Source organism: Grampus griseus (genome assembly GCF_964374135.1).
Source record: "Grampus griseus genome assembly, chromosome: 3".
Lineage (NCBI taxonomy): Eukaryota > Metazoa > Chordata > Mammalia > Artiodactyla > Delphinidae > Grampus > Grampus griseus.
The window spans coordinates 108333576-108349003 of record NC_139019.1 but is presented as its reverse complement, the minus strand read 5'-3'; the positions used below and the strand labels follow the sequence as shown (position 1 = coordinate 108349003).

Sequence of the window (15428 nt, the reverse complement as noted above, 5' to 3'; positions counted from 1 at the left end):
CGGATTCTTAACCAGTGCACCACCAGGGAAGTCCTATTCTCTATATTTCTTAAGATTTTTTTCTTGTTTTTCATCTTATCCTGACTTTGTGGTACATACTCTTATTTTTTTTAGCTCTGTTTTCCCAATTCACTAATCCTCTTTTTAGTTATATCTTAATACACCATTTAATTCCTTCATTTTTCTTTTTTACTTTCTCTCTCTTCCTCTCTCCCTGCCCCTCTTTCATTTTGGGTAATTTCTGTTGACCTATGTTTAAGTTCATTGATTCTTAATTTGATTGTATCCAGTCTACTGATGAGCTCATCAAAGGCATTCTTCATCTTTAGTACCATGTTTTTTGTTTCTGACATTTTCACTTTTCTGTAATACTTTTCTTATGTCTGCTCCATCTGTCTAGTTATATTGTCCACCTTTTCCACTGAACCATTACCATATTATAGTTGTTTTAAATTCTGTGTGATATTCATCTGGGTCATCTCTTAATTTTCAGGGATTGCTCTGTTGATTGCTTTGTCTCTTGGCAGTGGATTGGGGTTTTTTTTTTAATCCTTTCATTTTTATGTGAGTCGTTATTTTGTATTTGATACTACATACTGTATGTAGAGCAATAAAGACAGAGGGTAGACAGTGTTTAGGCCTGGAGATGAACACACCTCTTCTGCTAGAATTGAGTTAGGTTTGGGTTTTTGTTGTTGTTATTGTTAGCTTCAGCGCACCATCAAATTCCTCTAGTGTTACTTTGTGCTTAGGGGTGGGACTGGTTTTTTGGAAGATTTTTCTAAGTGTTCCTGTTCCACCCTCAGTTTTAGGCCTTCTCTGTGCTCTTGTGTTTCAGACAGGATATATTTCCATGTTCTCATCCCTCTTTCGAAGGTAGATGGCTCTTTCTTGTTACTGTCTATTTGCTAGCTTGGCAGTGGGGAGGGAGGGCATTTGGGGAGGATTTTTTTTTTTTGTCCTGGTGAATCCTTACCTGTTTGGTTGCTATTTATAATCTCTGGCTCATTTTCAAGTTTCTTCTTGTTTAAAGTTTTTTTTTTTTAATAGCTTTATATTTTCTGATACTTCCAATATTGGTATACTTGCAGGTGTGATTCTGCTACCGTTTTTCTGTCCATTATTGCTCATTATGTCTCTCGTGATTGGGTTTTGTTGTTGTTGGGGTTTTTTGTTTTTTGTTTTGGTTTTTTTTTTTTTTTGTATATTTGTACATGACTTCATATGTGTTGAACTTTGGGTGTGGGAATTCCTTGAGGTTTGGGTTAAAGTTGCATTCTTACCAGAGAGGTTTTAGATTTGTTTTTGCCAGTTGCATGTATGTTTTTAGTCCTGAACTTCTTTAAATTTTTTTATGTGCTTAAGGTACTATGAATTAAAACTACAGACCTGCATGAAGGATGGCTTCTGTTTTGAATTCCGTCCACCCCCAGCAGTCCTTTTCTCAGTGCTAAGCAAGTTTTCTTCCTCTCCCTTCTGCAGGATGGGCTTAAAGCTTGCAGTGAGGGTGTAGCTCTTTGGAATGAGTAAGTCTCCTTTGGATTCCCTGCCTTTGTTGGATTCTCTATTTTATTTCCTCTCTCTCTCGTTCCCTACAACCATGAAAGTGGAAAGTCTTGTCTCTAAAGTTGAGAAATCATCTGCTAGATTGGGGCTTTGTTGCTAGCCTACTTCCTGGCATTTTGTTTTCACTTCTTTCTTTGCATTTGGATTCCTTATTTTTCTGCCATTTCAGTATGTGTTTATGAGTTTTTATTTTTAAAACTCACATTTCAGTTGTAATCAGCGGGAGCTTTACTAAGGGTGCTTAATCCTTTTTCCATTGTTTGGTTTTTCCTTTCATTTGGTACTTTTCCCCACATTTTTAAGGCTAGAAACTCCTTTCCTAAATTTAATTTACTACTGTTTCTATTTTGAAAAACATTTATTGTTTAAATTTCTGCTTTTGCTCAATAAATGGTAGCTATTGAAGGATCTAAGAATATGGATATGATACTGGAATTTTACCTAAAGTAAATAATCTAGTTCATCCTGTGGGATAGGGCAGTATGAAGGAGATGAACTTCTTAGTCACACTTGGTGTTTTTTTAAATATTCATTCATTCATTTATTTATTTTTGGCTGCACTGGGTCTTAGTTGTGGCAGGTGGGATCTTTGTTGCAGCATGTGGGATCTTTAGTTGCGGCTTGCATGCAGGATCTAGTTCCCCAACCAAGGATTGAACCTGGGCCCCCTGCTTTGAGAGTGCAGAGTCTTAGCCACTGGACCACCAGGGAAGTCCCCACACTTGGTTTTTGAATTGTTACTCACACACTTCTGTGAAATACTTAAGTTTTATGAGACTCTGCACCATCCATTAATACAGAAAGAGTAGCTATGTTGTGAGCCTTAAAGGACATAAGTAATAGTTTCTGGTACTTGGCCTAGTATAGTGATTTAGAAAATACAATGGTTCTCCCATTTTTAGAAAAGGAAATTGAATCTCAAGGAGGTAACATGTATTTGCTACCTATACAAAATTCTGTAGTTTTAAGTTGGAAATCAAGCCCCTGTCTCTTCTGGATTTTACTTTTCAGAAGAGTAGTATTCAGTAACTTATTCTGCCTGCCTGTATATTTCTTGAGTATCTTATACATACATCCAAGGGCTTAAGACATTTGGGGAGAAAAAAAGAATTTAATGTAATGCCCACTTCGGCAAATGTTTTGAATAAGTGGACAAAGATGAATGTAAATACAATGCACTTCCTATACTAGGTAGCTTGTAGTGAGGTAGGCTTATCTAATAATTATGGCCAGTATGCTTACTGCTATAGAAGGGGTAGCACCTACCTCTTGAGGCAGAGGTAGGGTTGTTTGAACTGGGTCATGAGGTATGTGTAGGATGCTGAGATGTTAGCAAAGGAGGCATGGGCTTTTAGGCAGAAATAACGCATATGTATGTAAAGGCCTGAAGGCAGTCCTGTTTATGAGAAGTCCAGGTTGTGTGCACACAGTAAAGCAGTTAAAAGGAATGTCTCTTGTGGTTACGGAAGAGATGGCAGTTGAGATGTGTCTTAAATGATTGGTAGTGTTTCAGCATATGAAGATAACATTGATAGGATAACAGAAATTGAGTAAATAAGTAAAGTTACTTAGCAGAATGTAAGTTATTTATGTATAGGGACCCATGAATAGTCACATTGACTTGGCTGCCACTTACTCTTGGAACTCTCAAACCTACAGAACAGCTTAGACATCACCTCTTTCTGAGAAATCATCAGGAAATTGTGCATATCTCATTAGAGCTTTTATGTGAGAGGATTTTTTGTGGGGAGGAGGATACGGGAGCAGTTTTTCCAGGCTCCCATGTTTAAGATAAAGTGATAAAAATATTTTGGGAATGGAGCATGTATGACTTGGAATATCAAATATAATAGTTTAAAATTTATTTGGTAACCATTAGAGGTCCATTGTAGCATTTTGAACAGGAGACCTGACATAATGATGATTTATCTGACCATGCCGGATGGAATTGGAGAGGAACATGACAGAAGCAGCAAGTTCAGGACTGAAGTGATTAAGACTTGAATAAAGAATGGTGGTAATGGGAATGAAAGAAAAGGCATTGTGAAAGGGATTTCTAAACAAAGATTTGACAGGTTCTAAGAAATGATTGAAGATAAGATATGGAAGACAAGCAGGGAAATTGGAAATGTTGGAATTTCATACTTGGATGACTAGGAAATTTTTGATATCAGCAAGAGATATGACATTAGCAGGAAAAGTAGTTGAGGGAAAAAGCTGAAATTACCATTTGTTATTTATTGGATGTGAGGTTAATTATAAACTCTACTTTAGAGCATGTCAATATTCCTTTGTAAAAGTAATTTCTAAAAATTATGCTATACTCTGTCATTAGATGGGAAAGGTAGTCCTTTTTTTTCTAGTTTTACTGAGATATAATTTACATACAGCACTGTATCAGTTTAAGGCATAATGGTTTGACTTACATACATCGTGAAGTGATAAATCACAGTAAGTTTAGTGACCAACAATCATCTCATATAGATAGAAAATTAAAGAAATAGAAAAAACTTATTTTTCTTGTGATGAGAACGCTTAGGATTTGCTCTCTTAACAACTTTCATATATAACATATGACATTGTTAATTATATTTATCATGTTGACATTACATCCCTAGTACTTATTTGTCTTATAACTGGAAGTTTGTACCTTCTGACTGCCTTCATCCAATTCCTGCTCCCCTCAGCCCCCACCTCTGGGAACCATAAATCTGGTCTCTTTTTCTATAAGTTTCTTTGTTTTTGAACTATAATTGACCCAGAACACAATGTTAGTTCCTTTTACCTAAAGTAGTGATTTGGTATTTCTGTACATTTCAAAATGATCACCACAATAAGTCCATTTACCATCTGTCATCATACAAAGATATTGATATTATATAACTATTGACTATATTCCTCATGCTGTATATTTCATATCTATGACTCATTTATTTTACAGCTGGAAGTTTGTACCTGTTAATCTCCCTCACCTATTTCTTTCCTCCCGCTCCCCACCTCCCCTGGCAATGCAGTCTTGTATCAGTAGCGTAAGTCTTGGAAACAGGCCTGTATGCCAGGTCACCTTTAATAAGTATCACTGTTGTGAGACTGAAAAGTCGCTGATCTTTTTGGATTTTACTTTGTTCACGTATAAACTAGAAATAGTAATACCTGATTACAGGGCTGTTGTGTAAACTAAATAGTATAATATATATCCATGCTGTCCTATTATAAGCCCTCAATAAATGTTAGTTTCCCCTTCTTCCTTAGAAGATGCCAGCCTTATTTATTCTTGACTATTTTCACACATTAAGATGGACATCAAAGAATAATGCATAAAACATTCTTGTTTCACTGTTTAGGAATTCACTGAAGTCATAACCATGATTGTTTGCTAAATAAAATATGTGTATAATCAGGCAGTTTGTAATTAGACTAACTTGGAATTGTAATTATTGAATGTGTAGGTGTAGTTAACAGCCTTCATTTCTGGTAAATGACTTTACTTAGAGGATGTATGTTTATGTGAGCAAGAGGGACTATTTCCTGGAAGGAAACTGTGGTCTCCAGATCTTTATAATAACGTCACCTTTAGTCTTTTTGAAGTCATGAGCATTGTCCTATACAGACTGTTTCCTTCAGGCAGTTTCGTGCAAGTAGTAAATGAACCCTTATGCGCCTGTTAAAACTTCATAGACTGTCAGTAATATGGAAAAATTGGATGTTTAATCAGGAATGCGAACATGTGTTTCAGGTAGAGAATTCCAAAGATAATGAAGATAGTATTCTACAAAGAGAAATTCCTGCCAGACAGTCTCGACGAAGGTTTCGGAAAATTAACTGTAAAGGAGAACGTCAAACTATTACTGATGATGTGGACATTAACAGCTATCTTTCTGTGAGTATATTTAGGAACATTTCATGGGTATTTCTTAGTTCATATGCAGTATACTTAATTTACATATATATATATTTTAACATCTTTATTGGAGTGTAATTGCTTTACAGCGGGGTGTTAGTTTCTGCTTTATAACAAAGTAAATCAGCTATACATATACTTATATCCCCGTATCTCCTCCCTCTTGATTCTCCCTCCCATCTGCTTTATCCCACCCTTCTGCTTTATCCCACCCCTCTAGGTGGTCACAAAGCACTGAGTTGATCTCCCTGTGCTATGTGGCTGCTTCCCACTAGCTATCTGTTTTACATTTGGTGTTGTATATATGTCCATGCCACTCTCTCACTTCATCCCAGCATACCCTTCCCCTTCACCGTGTCTTCAAGTCCATTCTGTACGTCTGTGTCTTTATTCCTGTCCTACCCCTAGGTTCTTCAGAACCTTTTTTTTTAACATTCCATATATATGTGTTAGCATACAGTATTTGTTTTTCTTTTTCTGACTTATTTCACTCTGTATAAGACTCTAGGTCCATCCACCTCACTACAAATGACTCAATTCTATTTCTTTTTTTTTTTTTTGCGGTACGTGGGCCTCTCACTGTTGTGGCCTCTCACGTTGCGGAGCACAGGTTCCGGACATGCAGGCTCAGCAGCCATTGCTTACGGGCCTAGCCGCTCCGTTGCATGTGGGATCTTCCCGGACCGGGGCACGAACCCACATCCCCTGCATCGGCAGGCGGACTCTCAACCACTGCGCCACCAGGGAAGCCCCAATGCCTCAATTTTGTTTCTTTTTATGGCTGAGTAATATTCCATTGTACATATGTGCCACATCTTCTTTATCCATTCATCTGTTGATGGACACTTAGGTTGCTTCCATGACCTGGCCATTGTAAATAGAGCTGCAGTGAACATTGTGGTACATGACTCTTTTTGAATTATGGTTTTCTCAGGGTATATGCCCAGTAGTGGAATTGCTGGGTCATATGGTAGTTCTATTCTTAGTGTTTTAAGGAACCTCCGTACTGTTCTCCATAGTGACTGTATCAATTTATATTCCACCAACAGTGCAAGAGGGTTCCCTTCTCTCCACACCCTCTACGGCATTTATTGTTTGTAGATTTTTTGATGATGGCCATTCTGACTGGTGTGAGGTGATACCTCATTTAGTTTTGATTTGCATTTCTCTAATGATTAGTGATGTTGAGCATCCTTTCATGTGTTTGTTGGCAATCTGTATATCTTCTTTGGAGAAATGTCTATTTAGATCTTCTGCCCATTTTTAGATTGGGTTGCTTGTTTTTTTGATATTGAGCTGCTTGTAAATTGTGGAGATTAATCCTTTGTCAGTTGCTTCATTTGCAAATATTTTCTCCCATTCTGAGGGTCTTTTCGTCTTGTTTATGTTTTCCTTTTCTGTGCAAAAGCTTTTAAGTTTCATTAGGTCCCATTTGTTTATTTTTGTTTTTATTTCCATTTCTCTAGGAGGTGGGTCAAAAAGAATCTTGCTGTGATTTATGTCATAGAGTGTTTTGCCTCTGTGTTCCTCTAAGAGTTTTAGAGTGTCTGGCCTTACAGTTAGGCCTTTAATCCATTTTGAGTTTATTTTTGTGTATGGTGTTAGGGAGTGTTCTGATTTCATTCTTTTACATGTAGCTGTCCAGTTTTCCCAGCACCACTTATTGAAAAGGCTGTCTTTCTCCACTGTATACTCTTCCTCCTTTATCAAAGATAAGGTGATAATACATGCATGGGTTTATCTCTGGGATTTCTATCCTGTTCCATTGATCTATATTTCTGTTTTTGTGCCAGTGCAATACTGTCTTGATTACTGTAGCTTTGTAGTATAGTCTGAAGTCCGGGAGCCTGATTCCTCCAGCTCCATTTTTCATTCTCAAGATTGCTTTGGCTACTCGGAGTCTTTTGTGTTTCTATACAAACTAAAATTTTTTGTTCTAGTACTGTGAAAAATGCCATTGGTAGTTTGATAGGGATTGCATTGAATCTGTAGATTGCTTTGGGTAGTATAGTCCTTTTCACAATGTTGATTCCTCCAAACCAAGAACATGTTATATCTCTCCATCTGTTTGTATCATCTTTAATTTCTTTTATCAGTATCATATAGTTTTCTGCATGCAGGTCTTTTTTCTCCTTAGGTAGGTTTATTCCTAGATATTTTATTCTTTTTGTTGCAGTGTTAAATGGGAGTGTTTCCTTAATTTCTGTTTCAGATTTTTCATCATTAGTGTATAGGAATGACAGAGATTTCTGTAAATTAATTTTGCATCCTGCTACTTTACCAGATTCATTGATAAGCTCTAGTAGTTTTCTGGTACCATCTTTAGGATTCTCTGTGTATAGTATCATGTCATCTGCAAACAGTGACAGCTTTACTTCTTCTTTTCCAATTTGGATTCCTTTATTTCTTTTTCTTCTCTGATTGCTGTGGCTAAAACTTCCAAACGTATGTTGAATAATAGTGGTGAGAGTGGAAAACCTTGTCTTGTTCCTGATCTTAGAGACAATAGTTTCAGTTTTTCACCATTGAAAACGATATTGGCTGTGGGTTTGTCATATATGGCCTTTATTATGTTGAGGTAAGTTCCCTCTATACCTGCTTTCTGGATGGTTTTTATCATAAATGGGTGTAGAATTTTGTCAAAATCTTTTTCTGCATTTATTGAGATGATCATATGGTTTTTCTCCTTCAATTTGTTACTGTGGTGTATCACATTGATTGATTTGCATATATTGAAGAATCCTTGTATTCTGGGATAAACCCCACTTGATCATGGTGTATGATTCTTTTAATGTGCTGTTGGATTCTGTTTGCTAGTATTTTGTTGAGGATTTTTACGTCTATGTTCATCAGTGATATTGGCCTGTGGTTTTCTTTCTTTGTGACATCTTTCTCTGGCTGGGCTATCAGGGTGATGGTGGCCTTGTAGCACGAGTTTGGGAGTGTTCCTCGCTCTGCTATATTTTGGAGGAGTTTGAGAAAGATGGTTGTTAACTCGTCTCTAAATGTTTGATAGAATTTGCCTGTGAAGTCATCTGGTTCTGGGCTTTGTTTTTTGGTAGATTTTTAATTACAGTCTCAATTTCAGTGCTTGTGATTGGTCTGCTTATATTTTGTTTCTCTTGGTTCATTCTCGGAAGGTTGTGCTTTTCTAAGAATTTGTCCATTTCTTCCAGGTTGTCCATTTTATTGGCATATAGTTCCTTGTAGTAATCTCTCATGATCTTTTGTATTCCTGCAGTGTCCGTTGTTACTTCTCCTTTTTCATTGCTAATTCTGTTGATTTGATTCTTCTGCCTTTTTTTCTTGATGAGTCTGGCTAATGGTTTATCAATTTTGTTTATCTTCTCAAAGATCCAGCTTTTAGTTTTATTGATCTCTGCTATTGTTTCCTTCATTTCTTTTTCATTTATTTCTGATCTGATCTTTATGATTTCTCTCTTTCTGCTAACTTTGGGGTTTTATTGTTCTTCTTTCTCTAATTGCTTTAGGTGTAAGGTTAGGTTGTTTATTTGAGATGTTTCTTGAGATAGGATTGTATTGCTCTAAACTTCCCTCTTAGAACTGCTTTTGCTGCATCCCATAAGTTTTGGGTTGTCGTGTTTTCATTGTCATTTGTTTCTAGGTATTTTTTTATTTCCTCCTGATTCCTTCAGTGATCTCTTGGTTATTTAGTGTATTGTTTATCCTCCATGTGTTTATAGTTTTTACAGATTTTTTCTTTCAGGTGACATCTAGTCTCATAGCGTTGTGGTCGGAAAAGATACTTGATACGATTTCAATTTTCTTAAATTTACCAAGGCTTGATTTGTGACCCAAGATATGATCTATCCTGGAGAATGTTCCATGAGCACTTGAGAAGAAAGTGTATTCTGTTGTATTTGGATGGAATGTCCTATAAATATCAGTTAAGTCCATCTTGCTTAATGTATCATTTAAAGCTTGTGTTTCCTTATTTATTTTCCTTTTGGATGATCTGTCCATTGGTGAAAGTGGGGTGTTAAATCCCCTACTATGATTGTGTTACTGTCGATTTCCCCTTTTATGGCTGTTAGCATTTGCCTTATGTATTGAGGTGATCCTATGTTGAGAGCATAAAAATTTACAATTGTTGTATCTTCTTCTTGGATTGATCATTATCTAGTGTCCTCCTTTTCTCTTGTACTAGTCTTGATTTTAAAGTCTATTTTGTCTGATATGAGAATTGCTACTCCATCTTTCTTTTGATTTCCATTTGTATGGACTATCTTTTTGCATTCCCTCATTTTTGGTCTGTATGTGTCCCTAGGTCTGAAGTGGGTCTCTTGTCGGCAGCACATATACGGGTCTTGTTTCTGTGTCCATTCAACCAGTCTGTGTCTTTTGGTTTGGAGCATTTAATCCATTTACATTTAAGGTAGTTATCAATCTGTATGTTCCTTTTACCATTTTCTAAGTTGTTTGGGTTTGTTATTGTAGGTGTTTTTCTTCTCTTGTGTTTCTTGCCTAGAGAAGTTCCGTTAGCATTTATTGTAAAGCTGGTTTGGTGGTACTGAAATCTCTTAGCTTTTGATTGTCTGTAAAAGTTTTAATTTCTCCTTCGAATCTGAATGAGATCCTTGCTGGGTAGCGTAATCTTGGTTGTAGGTTTTTCCCTTTCATCACTTTAAATATGTCCTGCCACTCCCTTCTGGCTTGCAGTTTCTGCTGAAAGATCAGCTGTTAAACTTATGGGGATTCCCTTGTATGTTATTTTTTGTTTTTCCCTTGCTGCTTTTAATATTTTTCTTTTCATTTAATTTTTGATAGTTTGATTAATGTGTGTCTTGGTGTGTTTCTCTTTGGATTTATCCTGTATGGGACTCTCTGTGCTTCCTAGACTTGATTAACTCTTTTCTTTCCCATGTTAGGGAAGTTTTCAACTATAATCTCTTCAAATTTTCTCAGTCCCTTTCTTTTTCTCTTCTTCTTCTGGGACCCCTATAATTTGAATGTTGTTGCGTTTAATGTTGTCCCCGAGGTCTCTGAGACTGTCCTCAATTGTTTTCATTGTTTTTTCTTTATTCTGCTCTGTGGTAGTTATTTCTACTGTTTTATCTTCCAGGTCACTTATCAGTTCTTCTGCCTCAGTTATTCTGCTATTGATTCCATCTAGAGTATTTTTAATTTCATTTAGTGTGTTGTTCATCGTTGCTTGTTTCATATTTAGTTCTTCTAGGTCCTTGTTAAATGTTTCTTGCATTTTCTCTATTTCCAAGATTTTGGGTTACCTTTACTGTCATTATTCTGAATTATTTTTCAGGTAGACTGCCTATTTCCTCTTCATTTGTGAGGTCTGGTGGGTTTTTATCTTGCTCCTTCATCTTCTGTGTGTTTTTCTGTCTTCTCATTTTGCTTATCTTACTGTGTTTGGGTTCTCCTTTTTGCAGGCTGCAGGTTCGTAGTTCCCGTTGTTTTTGGTGTCTGTCCCCAGTGGCTAAAGTTGGTTCAGTGGGTTGTGTAGGCTTCCTGGTGGAGGGGACTAGTGCCTGTTTTCTGGTGGTTGAGGCTAGATCTTGTTTTTCTGGTGGGCAGGTCCACATCTGGTGGTATGTTTTGGGGTGGGTGTCTGTTGCCTTATTATGATTTTAGGCAGCCTCTCTGCTAATGGGTGGGGTTGTGTTCCTGTCTTGCTAGTTGTTTGGCATAGGGTGTCCAGCACTGTAGCTTGCTGGTGGTTGAGTGGAGCTGGGTCTTCGCTCTGAGATGGAGTACTCTGGGAGAGCTTTCTCCATTTGACATTACGTGGAGCCGGGAGGTCTCTGCTGGACCAATGTCCTGAACTCGGCTCTCCTACCTCAGAGGCACAGGCCTGACACCTGGCTGCAGCACCAAGACCCTGTCAGCCACATGGCTCAGAAGAAAAGGGAGAAAAAAAGAAAGAAAGAAAGAAAAGAATAAAATAAAATTAAGTTATTAAAATAAAAATTTTAAAGTAATTAAAAAAAAAAGAAGGAAGGAAAGAAGAGAACAACCAAACTGAAAAAGAAATCCAACAATGATAGCAAGCGCTAAAAACTATACTAAAAAAAGGACGGACAGACAGAACCCTGGGACAAATGTCAAACGCAAAGCTATACAGAGAAAAATCACATAAAGAAGCATAAACATACACGCTCACAAAAAGAGAAAAAGGAAAAAAATATATATATCTTTTGGGAAGTCTCAGGTCTTCTGCCTTCGTTCAGTAGGTGTTCTGTAGTTGTTCCATATGTAGATGTATTTCTCATGTGTTTGTGGGGAGGGAGGTGATCTCCACATCTTACTCCTCCTCCATCTTGAAGGTCTCCTACATATATTTTTGATAATATCAGCACTTGTGGCTCTACATGTAAAATCTGGGGCAGGTAAATATATCTATATAATTTTTTTAAATGCTTCTGCTATGTTGAGTTGGGTAGAATTACTCTTACCAGTGTAGGATTTGTTTTTGTTTAAATGGTGTAAAAGAATTTTCTTAATGTATCTTTTCAGACATACTTGTGGATTTTCTTAGTTTTTTTGTTGCTTGAATGATATATGTATATATCTGAGTCCTGAGAACCCAGGGAAATAGACTCATTGGCAGCTTTTTTTCTCTTATGCGGTAAGGTATACAAAAGAAATAAAAATATGTCAGTTCTTCCCTTGAAGTGTGGGTCAGTGATACCTACTGTGTGCCAACGCAGAAATATATCCAAGTGTTAAAGGTACGTTTTCACATGCAAATATTGAAAAAGAAGATGATGAAATAAATAACTTTCGTGACAGCGGAAGAAACATGAGCTTTTTCTTCAGAAGTCTTTTTTTTTTCACACACACACTGTATTTTATTTTTACAAGAGATAAACTGACACCAAGCATTGTAAATGGATGACCACAACAAAGGCAACAATCACTGCAATTACCAAACACGAAACACACTCATACTATATCATAATATTGACATTCAGTCCAGTAATCCTCTACTGTAACAGCTCCTTTAGTTTGCAGTGAAAATTGATTTGTATATTTTTTGCCTCTGAATCCTTGTGGGTTTTTTTTTTTTAATTCAAAGAGAAAGTCACAAAGATTATAATTATCCTCATCAGTTGACTCAGTCCCATGTAATTAATTTTTTTTCATCTTGGTCTTTTGTTAGCACTTTTATGGATTCATCAGTTTTCCATTAGAGTTCTGAAAATGCTTATTCATTCAGTTCAGCAGTATGGTCAGTTACCAGAAACCTGTACTTGTCAGTCTTTTCCATGAATTCCTTGAAGATGAAACCCTTTTATAGGAACATTTTTGCAAAAGCATCTGAGTACACCCGGAACTGTCTGTAAATGACAAAAGACTTAAAAATGACCACGGTTAAAGATTTGATGAAAGTTCATAATAATGCAATTGACAAGGAAATTTAGTTATTTCTGAGTTATACATTTTAAAGTAATACCTAGAATTATGACTTATAACATTATACCAGAACATATAAGATTTTTAGAAATTTCATGTAATGTTTGAAACATTTATATTAACATATTTCCATACAAATAACCCAAAGAAAGTTTAGTAGTAGTTATTTTGTTTGTTTTTTTATACTGCAGGTTCTTATTAGTCTTCAGTTTTATAAACATCAGTGTATACATGTCAATCCCAATCGCCCAATTCAGCACACCACCATCCCCACCCCACCACAGTTTTCTCCCCTTGGTGTCCATGCGTTTGTTCTCTACATGTGTGTCTCAACTTCTGCCCTCCAAACCAGTTCATCTGTACCATTTTTCTAGGTTCCACATACATGCGTTAATATACGATATTTGTTTTCCTCTTTCTGACTTAATTCACTCTGTATGACAGTCTCTAGGTCCATCCACGTCTCAACAAATGACTCAATTTCATTCTTTTTTTATGGCTGAGTATTATTCCATTGTGTATATGTACCACAACTTCTTTATCCATTCGTCTATCGATGGGCATTTCGGTTGCTTCCGTGACCTGGCTTTTGTAAATAGTGCTGCAATGAACATTGGGGTGCATGTGTCTTTTTGAATTAATGTTTTCTCTGGGTATATGCCCAGTAGTGGGATTGCTGGATCATATGGTAATTCTATGTTTAGTTTTTTAAGGAATCTCCATACTATTCTCCATAGTGGCTGTATCAATTTACGTTCCCACCAACAGTGCCAGAGGGTTCCCTTTTCTCCACACCCTCTCTCTCATTTGTTGTTTGTAGATTTTCTGATGATGCCCATTCTAACTGGTGTGAAATGATACCTCATTGTAGTTTTGGTTTGCATTTCTCTAATAATTAGTTATGTTGAGCAGCTCTTCATGTGCTTCTGGGCCATCTGTATGTCTTCTTTGGAGAAATGTCTAGTTAGGTCTTCTGCCTCTTCAGAAGTCTTTAATTTTGTAATTCAACTACTGAGAAGTAGTTGAATCAAGAAGTAAGGATAGGCTAATAAAGAATAAATCCAGGTGTATTTTATAAGTTTTCAAAGGAGTCATGATCCCCCAAAATATAAAAACAGTCTAGAGATTGATGGCAGCCAAATTCCCAAGGGTGTGTTTAGTTCTGTTGTTTGTCAGAAACAGAAAATTCATTCATTCCATGTTAGGAATAAAGAGGATTACTTAGGGAGTTGTTTGTATTAGAATAAGTGTTAAATTTAAGCAGCTCTTAGGAGTTAGTTACATTTGCCTAATTTCATTGAGCACATTCTGTTTCTGACATGAAACAATAACATATGAGATGGTCCTCAAATTTTTAATTACATAAAGTTCATTTCCTGTTTTTATTATTTAATGATTTTTTTGTTTTTTGGCCATGCTTTAAGGCTTGTAGGATCTTAGTTCCCCGGCCAGGGATTGAACCCAGGCCGATGGCAGTGAAAGTGCCGAGTCCTAACCACTGGAGTGTCAGGGAATTCCCACTTTTTCTTTTTATATAGTAAATTTCCCTGTCACTAATTAATTTAAGCTAATTTAAGTTTTGCCTTATTACACAAATGAAACTTGTCTATTTTTTAAAAACTAATATTTGGTTAGTTCCGTCACTCAGTTATGTAACCACTGATGACATTTTGTATATTCTTGGATAAAACGGTTTTCAACATGTAGGTAGATACGTAAGCTTTTTGGCTAACTTCATAAAGCTTAAATATATGATCTGATTTGTAACTTTTAAAGACTTATGTATATAATGTGAACATCTTTGAATGTTACTTTTTTTCTTAACAACATTTTTCTCAATAGTGTTGTGGTACTCCATTGTAAGAATTGCCATAATTTATTTACTCGGTTCCCAGTATTTGGTCATATAGATTTTCCTAGTTTTTTGTTATTTTTCTAAAATAAAGTGCTAAGTAATTTTGTGGTTATATATGCCCTTATCTTGGTTTCTTTAGAAAAAATTCTAAGTTGAATTGCTTTATTAAGTATCTTTAATTTTACTATTTGGTTCTCCTTGTATAAGGGAGAATGCATAGTTTGTGTGTGTGTATTGATTACTTGCTTACTCTAGTCTCAACTATAGTGTGTTCTTTTCTCAAATTTTTTTTACTGTCATGTCATGAAGTCTAGCCAGATTCCATATTTTCTCTTGGTAGCTGTGGGTTGTCCTCTCTAGGATATACTGGTTTCCTGATTGGACCAGAAAGCAATAGGCACACTGCTTGGTATTCTTTCCATTTGATGACTCTTGAGTGTGGCATTTTCACATGTAAAGGCTTGTTTAGCTAGTTTTAAGTGGTTATCTTACTGAATACTGTCAGAGATTTGGCAGCTCTTGGGAAGGGGAGGACTAAGTTGATTCCACGTAGACAAAACTGACTTTTTAACTATTAGACTGCGTTAGAGAATGATATTTGGTCATGTTACTTGCATATGCTGTTTCTTAAAGTAATAGGGTTTTGTTTTGTTTTTCTTCTAAAAGGGATATGTTTCAGGCAACTTAGAAAATGCAGCATTAAGACGTTTTACT

At 36.3% G+C, this 15428-nt stretch overlaps 1 protein-coding gene across 1 annotated transcript in view; it reads left to right on the top strand.

The window, feature by feature from the left end:
• The window catches only part of RAPGEF6 (Rap guanine nucleotide exchange factor 6), a 220161-nt gene that overhangs the window by 76679 nt on the left and 128054 nt on the right, over positions 1-15428 (top strand). The window contains exon 6 of the mRNA XM_082650203.1: positions 5303-5446. Coding sequence (XP_082506329.1) covers positions 5303-5446 — 144 coding nt within the window. The remainder of the gene's footprint in view (positions 1-5302; positions 5447-15428) is intronic.